Source organism: Anas platyrhynchos, chromosome 17, assembly GCF_047663525.1.
Source record: "Anas platyrhynchos isolate ZD024472 breed Pekin duck chromosome 17, IASCAAS_PekinDuck_T2T, whole genome shotgun sequence".
Classification (NCBI taxonomy): Eukaryota; Metazoa; Chordata; class Aves; order Anseriformes; family Anatidae; genus Anas; species Anas platyrhynchos.
In genome coordinates, this window is record NC_092603.1 from 263,366 (window position 1) to 276,814 (window position 13,449).

Sequence of the window (13,449 nt, forward strand, 5' to 3'; positions counted from 1 at the left end):
TGGGGAAACCCTGGGGGGATTTGAGGAGATTTGGGGGTCACTGGGGGAATTTGGGGGGATTTGGGGGATTTTCGGAATTTTCAGAAATTTTGAAGAAATTGAGAATTTTGGAGGAATTTCGTGGGGTTTTGGGGAGGTTTTGGGGTTTTTGGGGTCAATTGGGGGATTTTGGGGAGGTTTTTCGGAAATTTGGGAAATTTGGAATTTTTCAGTGGGCATTTTGGGGGGTTTTAGAGAATTTTGTAATTGATTAAGAAATTTCGGGGGGGCCGTTTGGAACCCGGGAAATTAGGCAACTGCGGTGAATTCGGGGAACTTTGGCGGTGAATTCGGGGCGTTTTAGGGGAACTTTGGGCGCGTTTCGCCCCTCCCGCATTTCCCAATCTGGGGGGGGGGGGCGGGAGGGAACAGCGCGGTTGCCATGGGGACGGGACGGAGGGGGGGGGGGTGATCGCGGTTGCCATGGTGACGGTTGCCACGGCGACGGCGGCCGGAAGGAGGCCGCGGCCCGGTTGCCGTGACGACAGCGGGGAAGGGAGGGGGGAGCGATTCCCAGGCGAGGGGGCGTGGCCACGGCGGCGCGAACCACTGCGTGCGGGGGGGGAAAGGGCGGGGGGAGCCCTTTTAGCCCCTCCCCTAAGCCCCAAACCCCCCCGCTTCCCGCCGTGGCCGCGCCCGGCCGGGCCCCACCCAATCACCTCCCGCTCCTCGCCGGCCCCGCCCCACTCCTGGCGACGCCGGCGCCGCGCCGCGCATGCGCGCAGCCGCCGGGCGGCCGTTGGCGGGGCGGGGCCGGGGCTCCGCCGCCGGGGCTGGGCCACCGGGAATCCGCCGCCATCCGCGCCCGCCGCCCCCGTCCGCCACCCCCCGCGCCCTCCCGCGGCCCCTCCCGGAGCCCGCCCCGGCGCCCGCAGGTCGGTATCGGCCGCGGGGACCCCGCGCCGGGGCCGCGATGGCCGCCGCCGAGCCGCCCCCCCCCCCGGGGGCCGCCATTCACCGCGCGGCCCAGGCGCGTCTTCGGCCTGGGCCCAGGGCGGGCGGGAGGGGGAGGGAAGGGGGTTGGGGGGGGGAGGGGAGGGGAGGGGGCGCGCAGCGGAGCCCCCCCCCCCAGGTTCTGACCCCGCTCCCCCCCCCCCAGGCGCCCAGCCGCCCGCCCGGCGGCCCCCCCCGTGCTCAATGCGCGGCCCCCGCGATGTCCGAGCGGCCGGGGCCCGCGGCGAAGGGCCGGGAGGGGAGCCGTACGCCTCGCTCAGCCTCTTTGAGACCTACCGGGGAAAGGGGCTCAACAGGCGCCAGTTACCACGGTACCGGGGGGGGGGGGGGGGGGGGACACGGGGAGAACGGGGGGAATGAGGGAAATAGGGGGGGCATGGGGGTGACGGGGGGTGTGGGGGGGTCCGGGGGACACAGGGAGAATGGGGGGGGTTGAGGATAACGGGGGGACATTGGGGGGGGTGTGGGGAGAATGGGGTTGACGGGAGGGGGTTGGGGGAATTTGGGGGGTGTGGGGGAGATTGGGGGGTGGGGGGGCACGGGGGCGCACGGGGAGAATGGGGGGAACGGGGTTAATGGGGGGAGGGGGCGGTAATGGGGATACGGGGGGAATGAGGGGGAATGGGGAGGGAATGGGGGGGACTGGGGACAGTGGGGGGAATGGGGGGGTCATGGGGTGATGGGGGGACCCCAGGGATACAGGGAAATGGGGGGGGACCCCAGGGAAGTAATGGGGACACTGGGGGGAGTGGGAGGGGAATGGGGGAAGGTTGGGGCTAACGGGGGGCTTATGAGTGCTGGGGGAGTAGTGGGGGGGGGCAGGGAATGGGGGGGTCTAGGGGGTTATGGGGGGGGCAGGGCCCCCGGGGGGGGTTGGGGGTAATGGGGGGGGATTGGGGTAATGGGGGGGGGGCAGCACTAATGGAGGGACAGCGGGGGGATGCTGGGGAACCGGGGGGTGCCGGGGCTCCCGGGGGGGCTCTGACACCCTGCCCCCCGCAGCCGCCCCCCGCCATGGGCTGCAGCTGGGCAAAGTGGCCGTGGCGCGGCGCATGCCCCCCCCGCCAACCTGCCCAGCCTGAAGGCCGAGAACAAAGGCAATGACCCCAACGTCTCGCTCATGCCCCCAAGGACGGCTCAGGATGGGCCAGCAAACAGGAGCAGCCCGACCCCAGGAGGTGCGGGGGGGGGCCGGGGGGGGGGGCCGGGGGGCGCCCAGGGTCCCCTAATTAACGCCCTCTCCCCCTAATTCCCCCCCCCCAGTTCCGATGCCTCGGCGAGCCTCCCCGCCGCAGTCGCCGTCGCCGCCGGCTTCGCAGACGCCTGCGGGCAGCCAGCCGAAGCGGCCCCCCCCCGCGGCCCCCGAGGTGACCCCCGGGCTGTCTCTGGGGAGGGGGCAGCCCTGAACCCCTCCTCCCCCAACCCCCCCTCGTTTGCAGACCCCCCCACGGCGGCTCCAAGCGGGGACGAGTCCTCAGGACAGGCCAGCGGTACCCACGGAGCGCACGGCGGCGGTGAGGCAGCACCAGGGGGGGGGCTGGGGGGGGGCTCCGTGCCTCCGTGTGCGCCCCCCCCCTGATATAACGCCCCCCCCCCCCGCAGGACGAGCCCCCAGCCTCCCGTCGCGATTCTTCGCGAGGAGTTTCCACCCTGCAGGCGGCCGGCGACCAGGAGAGGGGCGGGCGGCCGCGAGCGGGACGCCTGCGACGCGTCGTCTACGAGCAACAGAGCCCCCGCCCCCCCGGTCAGCCCCCCGCCCGAACAACCCCCGCATCCGCATCAGCCCCCACATAACATCCACCCCCCCACATCAACGTTCACCCCCCCACATTAACGTTCACCCCTTAATTTAACCTTTTTCCCCCCATTTTGCTGTTCTTACCCCCCCCCAGTGAGCCCCCCACCCCAAAAACACCCCCCCATCTACACATTCACCCCCATGTGAACATTCACCCCCCCACATCAATATTCACCCCCCAATTTAAGCTTTTCCCCCATTTTGCTGTTTTACACCCCCCACCTCCACATTCCTCCCCCCACTTCCATATTCAGCCCCCCAATTGCACCGTTTCCCCCCCAATTTAACATTTTTTCCCCTGTTTTGCTGTTTTCTCTCCCCGGTGAGCCCCCCACCCCCAAAACACCCCCCCATCTCCATATTCACCCCCCATGTCCAAACATCACCCCCCCCCCCCAATTTAACCTTTCCCCCCCAATTTAAGCTTTTCCCCCCATTTTGCTGTTTTTTTCCCCCCACCTCCACATTCCCCCCCCAACTTAACCTTTTCCCCCCCAATTTCACTTTTCCCCCCCCAATTTATTTTTTCTCCCCCCCACAGGCCCGGCTCGGGCGGGAGGAGGGGGGGGGCGCGGTGCTGACGGGGAGCCGCTGCCCGACGGGGGAGGGCCGCCCCCCCCGCCGCCCCCCCACCCCCTTCCCGCCCTACCGGGGGGATGATGCCGCCCTTTGTGAGTGCGGGGCCGTGCCGGGGGGGGGGGCTCACGCAGCCCACAGCCCCCCCGCGGCCCCGCTGACCCCTGTGCCCCCCCCCAGATGTACCCCCCCTACCTCCCCTTCCCGCCGCCCTACGGCCCCCAGGGCCCCTACCGCTACCCCGCGCCCCGACGCCCAGAGGTGAGCGCTTTGGGGGGGGCACAGGGGGTAAAAATTTTCCCCCGAAGCCCCCTCCCCGTTATTTACCCCCCCTGCCCCCCAGGTTCCCCCGGCCCCGTCCAGCTGGAGGGCGAGGCGGTGAGCCGCCCCCCCGTGCTGAAGCAGGACGACCTGAAGGAGTTCGACGAGCTGGACCAGGAGAACGACGACGGCTGGGCAGGTGGGGCACGGCCCCATAGCCGGCCCCATGCCGGCCCCATAGCGCCCCGTGGGGCCCGCCCCATTCGTCCCCATCATGCCCCACAGTGCCCCATAGCGCCCTGTAGTGCCCCATAGTGCCCCACAGCGTGCCCCATAGCGCCCTGTAGTGCCCCATAGTGCCCCACAGTGCCCCATAGCGCCCTGTAGTGCCCCATAGTGCCCCACAGTGTGCCCCATAGCGCCCTGTAGTGCCCCACAGCCCCATGTAGTGCTCCATAGAACCCCATAGCGCCCTGTAGGGCCTCCCAGCACCCTATAGGGTCCCATAGCGTCCAACCCCACAGTAGTGCCCCATAGAACCCCACAGTGCCCCATAACACCCTGTAGTGCCCCATAGCGCCCCACAGTGCCCCATAGCAGCACACAGCACACCGTAACACCTTGTAGGGCCACATAGGGCCTTGCAGTGCCCCATAAGGCCCTATAGCGTGCCCCATAAGCACCCCACAGTGCTCTGTACTGTGCCCTATACCACCCTGTCAGGCCCCCAGAGTGTGCCCCATGGCTGAGGCCCCGTAGCACCCCATAGTGCCCCATAACACCCCGTGGCACCCCATCAGCGGTCTAGTTTCCTATAGCACCCTATAGGATGCCTTACAGTGCTCTAGCGCTTTGTAAGGTCCTATAGTGCCCCACAGCCCCCCGTGTGTCCCATAGCACCCCATAGCGCCCTGTAGCATGTCCTATAGCACCCTATAGGATTCTATAGCGTACCTAAAGCACCCCAGAGTGCCCCATAGCACCCCATAGTGTGCCCCATAGCCCCTCATAATGCCTCATACCCCCCATAGAGCCCTATAACGCCCCACAGTGCCCCATAACGCCCCATAGCCCCCCCGTATTGCCCCATAGCCCCCCACAGACCCCGTATCGCCCCCTGCCCCCCGCAGGTGCCCACGAGGAGGTGGATTACACCGAGAAGCTCAAGTTCAGCGACGAGGAGGACGGCCGGGACTCGGACGAGGAGGGGGGCGAGGCGGGGTGAGATGGGGGGGCCCACTATGGGGTCATCCCCCCCCCGTTATGGGGTCACCCCCCGTAGTTATGGGGTCACCCCCTCATTATAGGGTGCCCCCCCCAGATATGGGGTGCCCCCCCCTACATTCTGGTGTGCCCCCTAAACATCTTTTCCCCCCAGGAAAGAAAACGAGCCCCCGAGGGCAAGAAGAGCCCCAAGGAGGAGCCGCCCCCCCAAGGCCGCCCCCGAGGCGGGCAAGGACGCCCCCGGCACCCCCCCCGCGGCCCCCCCCGCCGCCACCCCCCAACCGGGGCAGCTGGGCCCAGCCCAACGAGTTCCCGGTGAGGGGGGGGATTTATGGGGTGGGGGGGCTGGGGGGGCTCATGCTTGTGGGGTCAGGTCTGGGGGGGGTCTGTTTTTATAGGGCTGTGTCTGGGGGGGCTCCTGGTCTTATGGGGCTGTGTTGGGGGGGTCCTGTTTTTATAGGATTGGGTCTGGGGGGGCTCTTGTCCTTATGGAGCATGGCTGGGGGGGCCTTGTGCTTATGGGCTCAGGTCTGGGGGGGCTCCTGTAGGACTTAGGTGGGAGTCTTGTGCTTTATAACCGTAAGTACCAAGATATCCTCCCTTTTGGTGTCAACATGAAGCTGATATGTACATCAACCGTACTGAGGAGTGTCTCCTTAAGGGATTTGAGACATGGGAGGCCTTCCTTTTGGTTAGAATTAATTAGGAATTGATGGCCCTCAAACAATGAGGAGCTTCTGCTTTTCATGACCCAGGTGTGGGGGGGCTCCTGTGCTTATGGGGGTTGTGTGGGCCCCTCCTCCTTATGGGGGCTGCACAGCCCATGTGCCCTGACCCCCCACCCCTTCTGCCCCCCAGGACAGGGCGGCGCTCCGTCGCGCGCGGCGTCGCCCATCGTGCTCGGAGCTGTAGACGGCCATCCTTCGTGCGCGGCGGCGGGGCGGGCGGAGGGCGGCGGCGCTGGGCGGGAGCGGCGTGTGCGGCGAGGCGGGCTCCGGCTCGCACGCTTCGGGCCCCGGAGCGCCGCCGCGCGGGCCGCGCTCCCCTGCCGCCCCCGCGCCCCCTCCGCCGCCGCCCCCCTCCTCTCCTCCTCCTCCTCCCTCCCCTGCGCCGCTGCCTGCCACTCGCCCCGGTTCCGCCGCTGCCCCCGCCCGGCCTGCGCGCCCCAGCACAGAGGAGAGCGGCGCCCCCGCACCGCTGGAGCAGGAGGGAAGCAGGGGCAAATGGGGAGGGGGCTGAAGGTGAGGGGGGGGGGTGTGGGGAGGGGGAGGGAAATGGGAGGTGGGAGAGGGAAAGAGGGGGGCAAAATGGGGTGTGGGAGTGGGGTGGGGCGGGCAATTGGGGAGGGACGAGGAAATGGGGAGTGGGCAGGGGGGGCAAAAGGGGGATAAAAACGGTGGGGAGGGGGGCAAAAAGGGGGTGTGGGGGGGCAAACATGGGGAGGGGGGAGGCAAAAGGGGGCTGGGGGTGTGCAAAAGTGGAGTGGGGGGGTAGGAAAATGAAGGGTAGGGGGAGAAAGAGGGATGAGGAGTGGGAAGCAAGAGGAGGTTTGGGGAGATCAGGGAGCAGTGCCCCTTGCTATGGGATGGGACCCCCTACTCGGACTGGGACCCCCCAACCCAAATGGAGACTCCCTTGGAATGGGCCCCCCCCCAGAACCCCAAATATTTTGGGATCCCCCCCAAATATTAGGATCCCCCCTACCCCACCAAAAATGTGCGAGTCCCGTCCCCCCAACTGATTCATTCCATTCTGCCCCAGCCGGCCGGCCCGCCACCTCCAGAGGCCCCGCCGGGAGCCCCCGAGCCCGCCTCCCCAGACTGCCACCGCGCCCCCGACCCCAGGCGGCGCCCCCAACAGGCGGGGGAGCCCGGGCACCGAGGGTGGAGCAGGGGCCCCCGCGGCTGCAGCCCCCGACCACCCCACGGCGCTGCCGTACCCAAGTACCAGAAGTCGCTGCCCCCGCTTCCAGCGCAGCAGCAGGTAGGGGGGGCGGATTAATGGGGGGGGGGCCAGGAAACCAATTAATTAATTCATTCGCCCCCCCTATTTTTCCTCCCCCCCCCCCCCCCCAGGAGCAGCTCCTGAAGCAGCAGCAGCGGTGGCAGCAGCAGCACCAGCGCCCCCCCGGCGCCCCCCCCGCCGCCGCCCCCGCCTCTGGCGGCGCGCTGCTGGCGGCGGCCGTGGGCCCTCCAGGGCGAGGCCCCCCACCCCCAAGCGGCGGCAGGAGGAGGAGGCGGGGGGCCCCCCCCCCGGCCCCCCCAAGGCGCTGTTCGGGGGCTCCCTGGGCCGCCCCCCCGCCGCTCACCCCCCTGGGCTTCGACCCCCGCTGGGTGATGCTGCCCCCCCCCTACATGGACCCCCGCGTCCTGCAGGGGCGGCCCCCCCCGTCGACTTCTACCCCCCCGGGGTGCACCCCTCTGGTAAGTGGGGGGGCTGGGGGGGCGTGGGTGGGGGCAGGGGTGTTTTTGGGGTGTGGGGGGGTGGAAAATCCCCTTGGGACCCCCCAGGACCTGGAATAGCCCCGGGACCCCCCCCCCGGCCATGTAACAGCCGCTGTGCCCCCCCCCTTCTCCCCCCCCCCGGCTATTGGGACCCCCCCCGATTTTCCTCTCCCCCCACCCCCCAGCACCCCCCATTGCCCCCCACCTTGCCCCCCCCCACCCCGTAACCCCCCAATGACCCCCCTGTTCTTCTGGCGCCCCTTTGCCCCCCAGGCCTGCTGCCCCGGGAGCGCTCCGACAGCGGGGGCTCAGCCTCGGAGCCCTTTGAGCGCCCCCCCCCGCTGCTGCGACCGCGGGACCCCCCGGGGGATCCCAAAGCTCCTTGGGGGGAGCCGGGGAGGCGGCGACCTTGGGGCCCCCCCGGAGCCGCCGCGCCCGCTGCCCTCCCCCTGCGGCCCCCCGACGAGGACGAGAAGGGGCTCAGAGTCGGCTGCTGGGGGGGCGATTGAGGGTGGGGGGGGCGACTTGGGGGTGTGGGGGGGGCGATTCGGGATGAGGGGGGGCCCCTCTCTGACCCCCCAAAACCCCCTGACCCCTCCTTTTTATTTGTGCCCCCCAGGAACGAGCCACCCCCTGTGCGCCTGCGAGACCCCCCCATACGGGGGCCCCTACCCGGCCTTCGGCGACCCCCCCACGGCCGCCCACCGCTTCCCCCTCCGACGACCCCCCCCCGCGGGCCTGGCCCCCCCCCGCCGCCCCCCCGGCCCCGGGCGACCCCCCGAGCCGCCCGCCCCCCCCCTCCCGCGGCCCCTTCAAGGAGCCCCCCAAGAAGTCCCCGCTGGAGGTGCCCCCCCCCGCGGAGGGAGGCCGCCCGCGCCCCCCAGAAGGACGAGGTCGCCTCCGCGGGGGGGGCGGCTCGCGGCGCCCTCCCCGCCCCCCCGGACTCCACCGCCCCCCCCCGCCGCCGCACCGGGCCGACGCTGCGGGGGCCTCGCCCTGGGGGGGGGCGCCGGCTCGACGACCCCCCCCGCGGCTCGCACAAACCCCCCCCGCGCCGCGCCGGGCCCATCAAGAAGCCCCCCAAGGACGAGCCCCCCCGCCGACAAGCAGCCCCCCCGAGCCCAAGGAGCCCCCCCGAAGCCCCCCAAGGGCAAAACGGCCCCGGGCCGGGCCGCTGCGGGGGGGGGGCTCGGCCTCCCCGGCCCGCCCGCAGCCGCCGCCAGACCCCCCCCGGGGGGGCCAGAGAGGGGCGCAGCGGGAGGGGGTGGTGATGGGCGGGGGGAAGGGGAGGGGGGGGGGGAATTATTCTCTACGCCGCGGCCGCGGCTTCCGGGGGGGGTCCGGGGGAGGCGGGGGGGGGGGGCGCCGGGCGCGCGTTCCGCGGGCGAGCCCGAGCCCTTCCCCCCGGGGGGGGGCACCCCGCGCCGCCCCCCTCCCCCTCCGCCCCCTCCTCCCCCTCCCGCCTCCTCCGCCCCCGGGGGGGTCGCCGGCCCCCCCCGTCGGCGCGAGGGAGCCGCGAGACGCGCAGCGAGGGCTCGGAGTACGACGAGGCCCCCCCCCGGGCAAGACGCGCGGACTCCGAGACCGGCTCCGAGACCCTGGAGAGCGACCGCGAGGCGCCCCCCGCCAACGGGCCCCCCCACAGACCCCCGCCACCCCTCGCCGCCCCCTCCCCCTCCCCCCGCCGCCGGGGGGGGGGCGCGGCCGCGTCTTCACCCCCGCCGGGGTCCCCTGCGCCGGGGCCGGGGGGGGGCGGGGGGAGCCCCGCGGGGAGGGGGGGGGCGGCGCCGGCCACGCCTGGAGCCCCCCCGCCAAAGCGGAGGCGGCGGCGGGACCGGCGGGGGGGGCGCGAAGGAGCCCCCCCGGGCAAGATGGGGGCGGGGGGCTCGGAGCGGCCCCCCCGGCGGCGCCGCCACGGGCGGGCCCAGCAGCAGGACAAACCCCCCCGCTTCCGCCGCCTGAAGCAGGAGCAGGCCCTGCGGGGGGGGGGCGCGGCGCAGGGGGGGGGGGGCCCGGCGCCCCCCGCCCAGCCCGAGACGCAGCCCCCCCCCCCCGCGGCAGGCCCCCCCCCGGGGCGCGCTCCCCCGAGCTGTCCAACCCCAACTCGAGCCCACAGGCCAACGAGGAGTGGGAGACGGCCTCCGAGAGCTCGGACGTGGCCGAGCGCCGGGGGGGGGGCCCCGAGCGCGACCCCGCCCCCGGGGGCCCCCCCCCGCCGCCGGGGGCCTTCCTGAAGGCCGCGGCCCCCCCCAGCACCAGCAGCCCCCCCCCCCACAAGGAGCTGTCCAAGCGCAGCTTCTCCAGCCAGCGGCCCCTGGAGCGCCAGGGCCGGCGGCACGGGGGGGGCGGTGGTGGTGGTGGGGGGGGGGGGGAGCGGCCGGGGGCCCCCCCCCAGCAGCGCAGGGCTGTGGGCAGCCCCCCCCCGCCCCGCGGCGCACACCCCAGCACCCCGGGGGGAGAGCTGCCCCCGGGGGGGACAGCGGGGGGGGGAGAGGAGGAGGAGGAGGAGGAGGAGGGGAGAAGAGAGGCTGGGGAGCGCCCAGGGGGAGGGGCAGGTAAGGGGGGGGGATGGGGGGGGTTAAATTGGGGGGGTGGAATCTGGGGGGGGTGAAAATGGGGGGGGTAAAATGAGGGAGGTGGAGTGGGGGCTGAAATAAGGGACGGAAATGGGGGGGGGAATTGGAGGGTGAAAGGGGGGGGGACAAAGTGCAGGGACAGTGGGGGGTAAGAGTGGGGAGGGGGCAGTTGGGGGGGTACTGGGGAAAGTGGGGGGGTAAAATGGGGGGGGCCCGGGGTGGGGAGGGGGCAGTTGGGTGGAGGGGGGGGGCCTGGGGGGCTTTGGGATGCTGGGGCAGGGGGAAATGGGGAGGGGGCACCAGGGGGGGCCTGGGGAATTGGGGGGGCTGGGGTGGTTTGGGGGGGTCACTGGTGGTGCTGGGGGGGCCCTGGGGGTCATTTGGGGTCCCAGGGGGGTCACTGGAGGTCATTGGGGTCACTTGGGGTCATTGAGGGGTCGCTTGGGGGTCATTGGGGGCTCCCTGGGGGCGGCCGCTCCTCTGACCCCGCCCCTTTCCCCCAGGGCGTCACCTCGGAGGAGGCCCCGCCCTCCCGGGGCTGTCCCCTGGCCCCGCCCCTTGGGCCAGGCGCGTGTTCCGATTGGACCGCGTGGTGCCCAGCGACCCGGGCGGGATACGCCGCGCATTGGCCGGCTGGGGGCCGCCCCCCGGGCAAGCCCGCCCCCGGCTCCGCCCCCAGGGCCCGGCCCCGCCCACAGCAAGGCGGGGGGCGTGGCCTCGCCTGGCCCCGCCCCCGGGCTCCCGCCCTGCCCCCCCCGCCCTGCCCCCTGCGCCTACGACCCCGCGGCGGCCCCGTTCTCGGTGCAGGTAAGCCCCGCCCCGCCCCCTCCCCGGCCACCGCCCTGAGCCACGCCCCCGTGGGCCACGCCCACCTCAAGCCACGCCCCCGCAGGCCCCTCCCTGCGTGACGTCGGCGGCTTCCTGGCCAAGCGCAGAGAGCGGCCCCGCAAGGAGGTGGGGGCATGGGGGTGGGAATGGGGGGGTCAAGGGGACTGGGGAGTAGAAGGGGTCATGGGGGGGTCACAAGGGTCATTGGGGGTCACACACCAGTCTCATGGGGGGGGCAGCGGGGTCAAGAGGGGGTCAGTAGAGGTAAGGGGGGGTCATTGGGGGTCACAGGGGTCAGGGGAGGGTAGAGGGAATTGGGGGTCAACAGGATGGGGCGGGGACCGAGAAGGATGAGAGGGAGGTGGAAGGGGAAGGCTGGGGGGGTCGGGGGGGGGTCTCTCCCTCCTAACTTGTGCACCCCCCAGGACCCGCTGGGCTTTGGGGACCCCCCTGCTGGAGGCCGGCCGGGGGCACCCGAGGGGCTGTCACCCACCTGTGCCGACGCTGCAGACCAGTAAGGAACTGGGGAGGGGACTCAGAGGGGAGGACTGGAGGGGGTGCGGGGGGGGGTCAATGAACCCCCCTGACCCCCCCCCCACCCCCCCCAGGTGCCGCCCGCCACGCAGACCGTGGCTGGAGCCGCTGGGCGCCTTCGAGGCCGTGGGGGGCACCGAGGTGAGCGCTGCCGGGGGGGGGGCGCATCTTGGGGCAGGGGGGGGCCCGGCCCTGCTCCCGCTGAGCCCCGTGCTGTGCCCCCCCCCAGGTGAGCCCCTCGGACAGCGGCGTGGAGCTGAGCGGGGACTCGGGCGCCTCCTCCGCCTCCTGCAGCCCGGCCGCTCCCCAAGCGCGGGGGGCTCAAAGCCACCGCCCCCCCCCCGCCACCACCCGGGGGAGCCGAGCTGCAGGGACGGCGGGGGGGGGCCGCCGGGACCGCCCCCCCCCCACAGCAGCCGACGGGGGCAAGGAGCTGCGGCGCCGCCCAGCGCCCCCCCTGAGGTACCCAGTGGGGGGGGTTATTTTGGGGAGGGGACACAATTTGAGGGGGGCAGGGCTGTGCTAACGCCCCCCCCCCCGCAGGTGTGCGCCCCCCCGTGTGGGGCCCCCCCGGATCCCATTGGCACCGAGCGCAGCCAGCGCCCCCCCCGCGACAAGCTGTGGCCGCCCCCCCGAGGACCCCCCTGGGCCCTTTGGCGGGAGCCCCCCTTCCCCACCCCCGGGGGGGGGGCAGGAGAGACTTGGGGGCCCCCCTCCAGCGAGGGGCCCCCCCGGAGCAGGGGCAGCGAGGAGCAGGAGGAGCAGCTGCCCCCCCCGCGGCTGATGGGGTGAAGAGATTAATGGGGGGGCAAATTGGGTATTGGGTGGGGTTGGTTAATTAAAGAGGGGTTAATTAATTAGAGGGGGGGTTAATTAATTACAGGGGGGCGTTAACTTTTTCTGCCCCAGCTGGACTGACCCCGAGGGACTGGGAGGCGCTGCCAGGGGGGGCCCCTTCCAGCAAGCCCCCCACCGCAGCCCCCCGGACACCAAGGGCCCCCCCGAGGCCGCGGGGCAGCGCCTGTACCCGGAGCTCTTCTTCTACGGGGGGGGGGGGGCACCAGCAGACAGGTGGGGGGGCAATTGATAGGAGGAGCGGTGAGGGGGGAATTTGGGGGATTGAGGGGAGAAGGGGGGGGGGAGGGGATTAGAGGGGGGGTTTCTGGGGGGGTGTTGAAAAGTGAGGAAGGGTCCTGGGGGGGATTTAACGCAGGGGGGGGTCACTGGGGGGAGGTCTTAAAGGCCAGGGGGGTTGTTATGGGAGTGTGGAGTTCCCCGGGGGGGCCCTGACCCTATTTTTGTGCCCCCCAGGTCCCCAGCACCCCCGTGGAGCCCAGCTGGGCGCACAGCGGCCAGCTTCCGGCCCGGGACCCCCTCACTGGCCCCCTACAGGTACCGGGGGGGGGTCCCCAACCCCCCAAATCCCTGGGGGAAGACGCCTCAGACCCTCACCGTGTCCCCCTGCCTGCCCCGCAGGCCGGTGTTCGTGGCGGGGGGGGGCTGCCCCCCTGCCCCCCCGGCCCCTTCGCATTGAGGGTCTGCCCGGCGGTGCCGGGCCCGGACCTGGCCCGGCTGGGGGGCCGGGGGGCTCCTCTCCCCCCCGCCCCTTCGTCTACAGCCCCCCCTTCTGCCCCCCGACCCCCCCTGCTCCAGGTGAGGCCTCCGGGGGGTGGGGGCGTGACCCTCCTGGGCGGGGACTCGGGGCGGGGGGCGGGGCCACAGGGTGGGGGCAGAGCACTCAGGGAGGGGCTGGGGAAGTGGAAGCCACGCCCCCCGCCCGGCCGCCGCCGCCCCCTCCGGCGCGGCCGCCCCCGCCCCTCCAACGAAGCCCCGCCCCCTGCAGGTGCGGCAGGAGCTGACCCCCGCCAGCCCGGACTTCTACGGGCAGAGCAGCTTCCAGCAGCGCCTCCGTGAAGCCCCGCCCCCTCCGCGAAGCCCCGCCCCCTGGGGCTTGGCCACGCCCCTCCCCAGGCTGGCCACGCCCCCTTCCTGACTCTGCTCCCCCCTCCCTCCCCCAGATGCTGCTGCGGTAGTGAACCCCCCGGTGCCCCCCGTGGTGAATTTCGGGGCCCCCCCAGCCTCCGCGCCCCCCCTGCCCCTGCTGCCCCTGGGCCGCCTCGTGCCCCCCGCCCGCCCCTTCGCCCCCCCCGGGACCCGCCCCGAGCCTCGCCCAGGGCTGGGTGGGGGCCGGGCAGCCCCTGAGACCCCCCTCCCG

General features: G+C 72.5%; 1 protein-coding gene across 1 annotated transcript; it reads left to right on the plus strand.

The window, feature by feature from the left end:
• The first annotated feature begins 1,177 nt into the window (after window positions 1–1,177).
• On the plus strand, window positions 1,178–13,267 carry PRRC2A (proline rich coiled-coil 2A). Its single transcript, XM_072024707.1, is given in 27 exon segments — window positions 1,178–1,235; window positions 1,238–1,296; window positions 1,989–2,055; window positions 2,058–2,116; window positions 2,119–2,171; window positions 2,257–2,272; window positions 2,274–2,367; window positions 2,442–2,507; window positions 2,596–2,638; window positions 2,640–2,748; window positions 3,333–3,443; window positions 3,445–3,462; window positions 3,548–3,827; window positions 4,759–4,849; window positions 5,007–5,240; window positions 5,711–5,816; window positions 7,092–7,145; window positions 7,147–7,233; window positions 7,236–7,275; window positions 7,570–7,781; window positions 9,114–9,354; window positions 9,357–9,851; window positions 10,376–10,679; window positions 11,240–11,375; window positions 11,464–11,544; window positions 12,546–12,626; window positions 13,253–13,267. Coding segments are annotated over 27 exon segments (3,195 nt in total). The 5' UTR covers window positions 1,178–1,192.
• The last annotated feature ends 182 nt before the right edge of the window (window positions 13,268–13,449 follow it).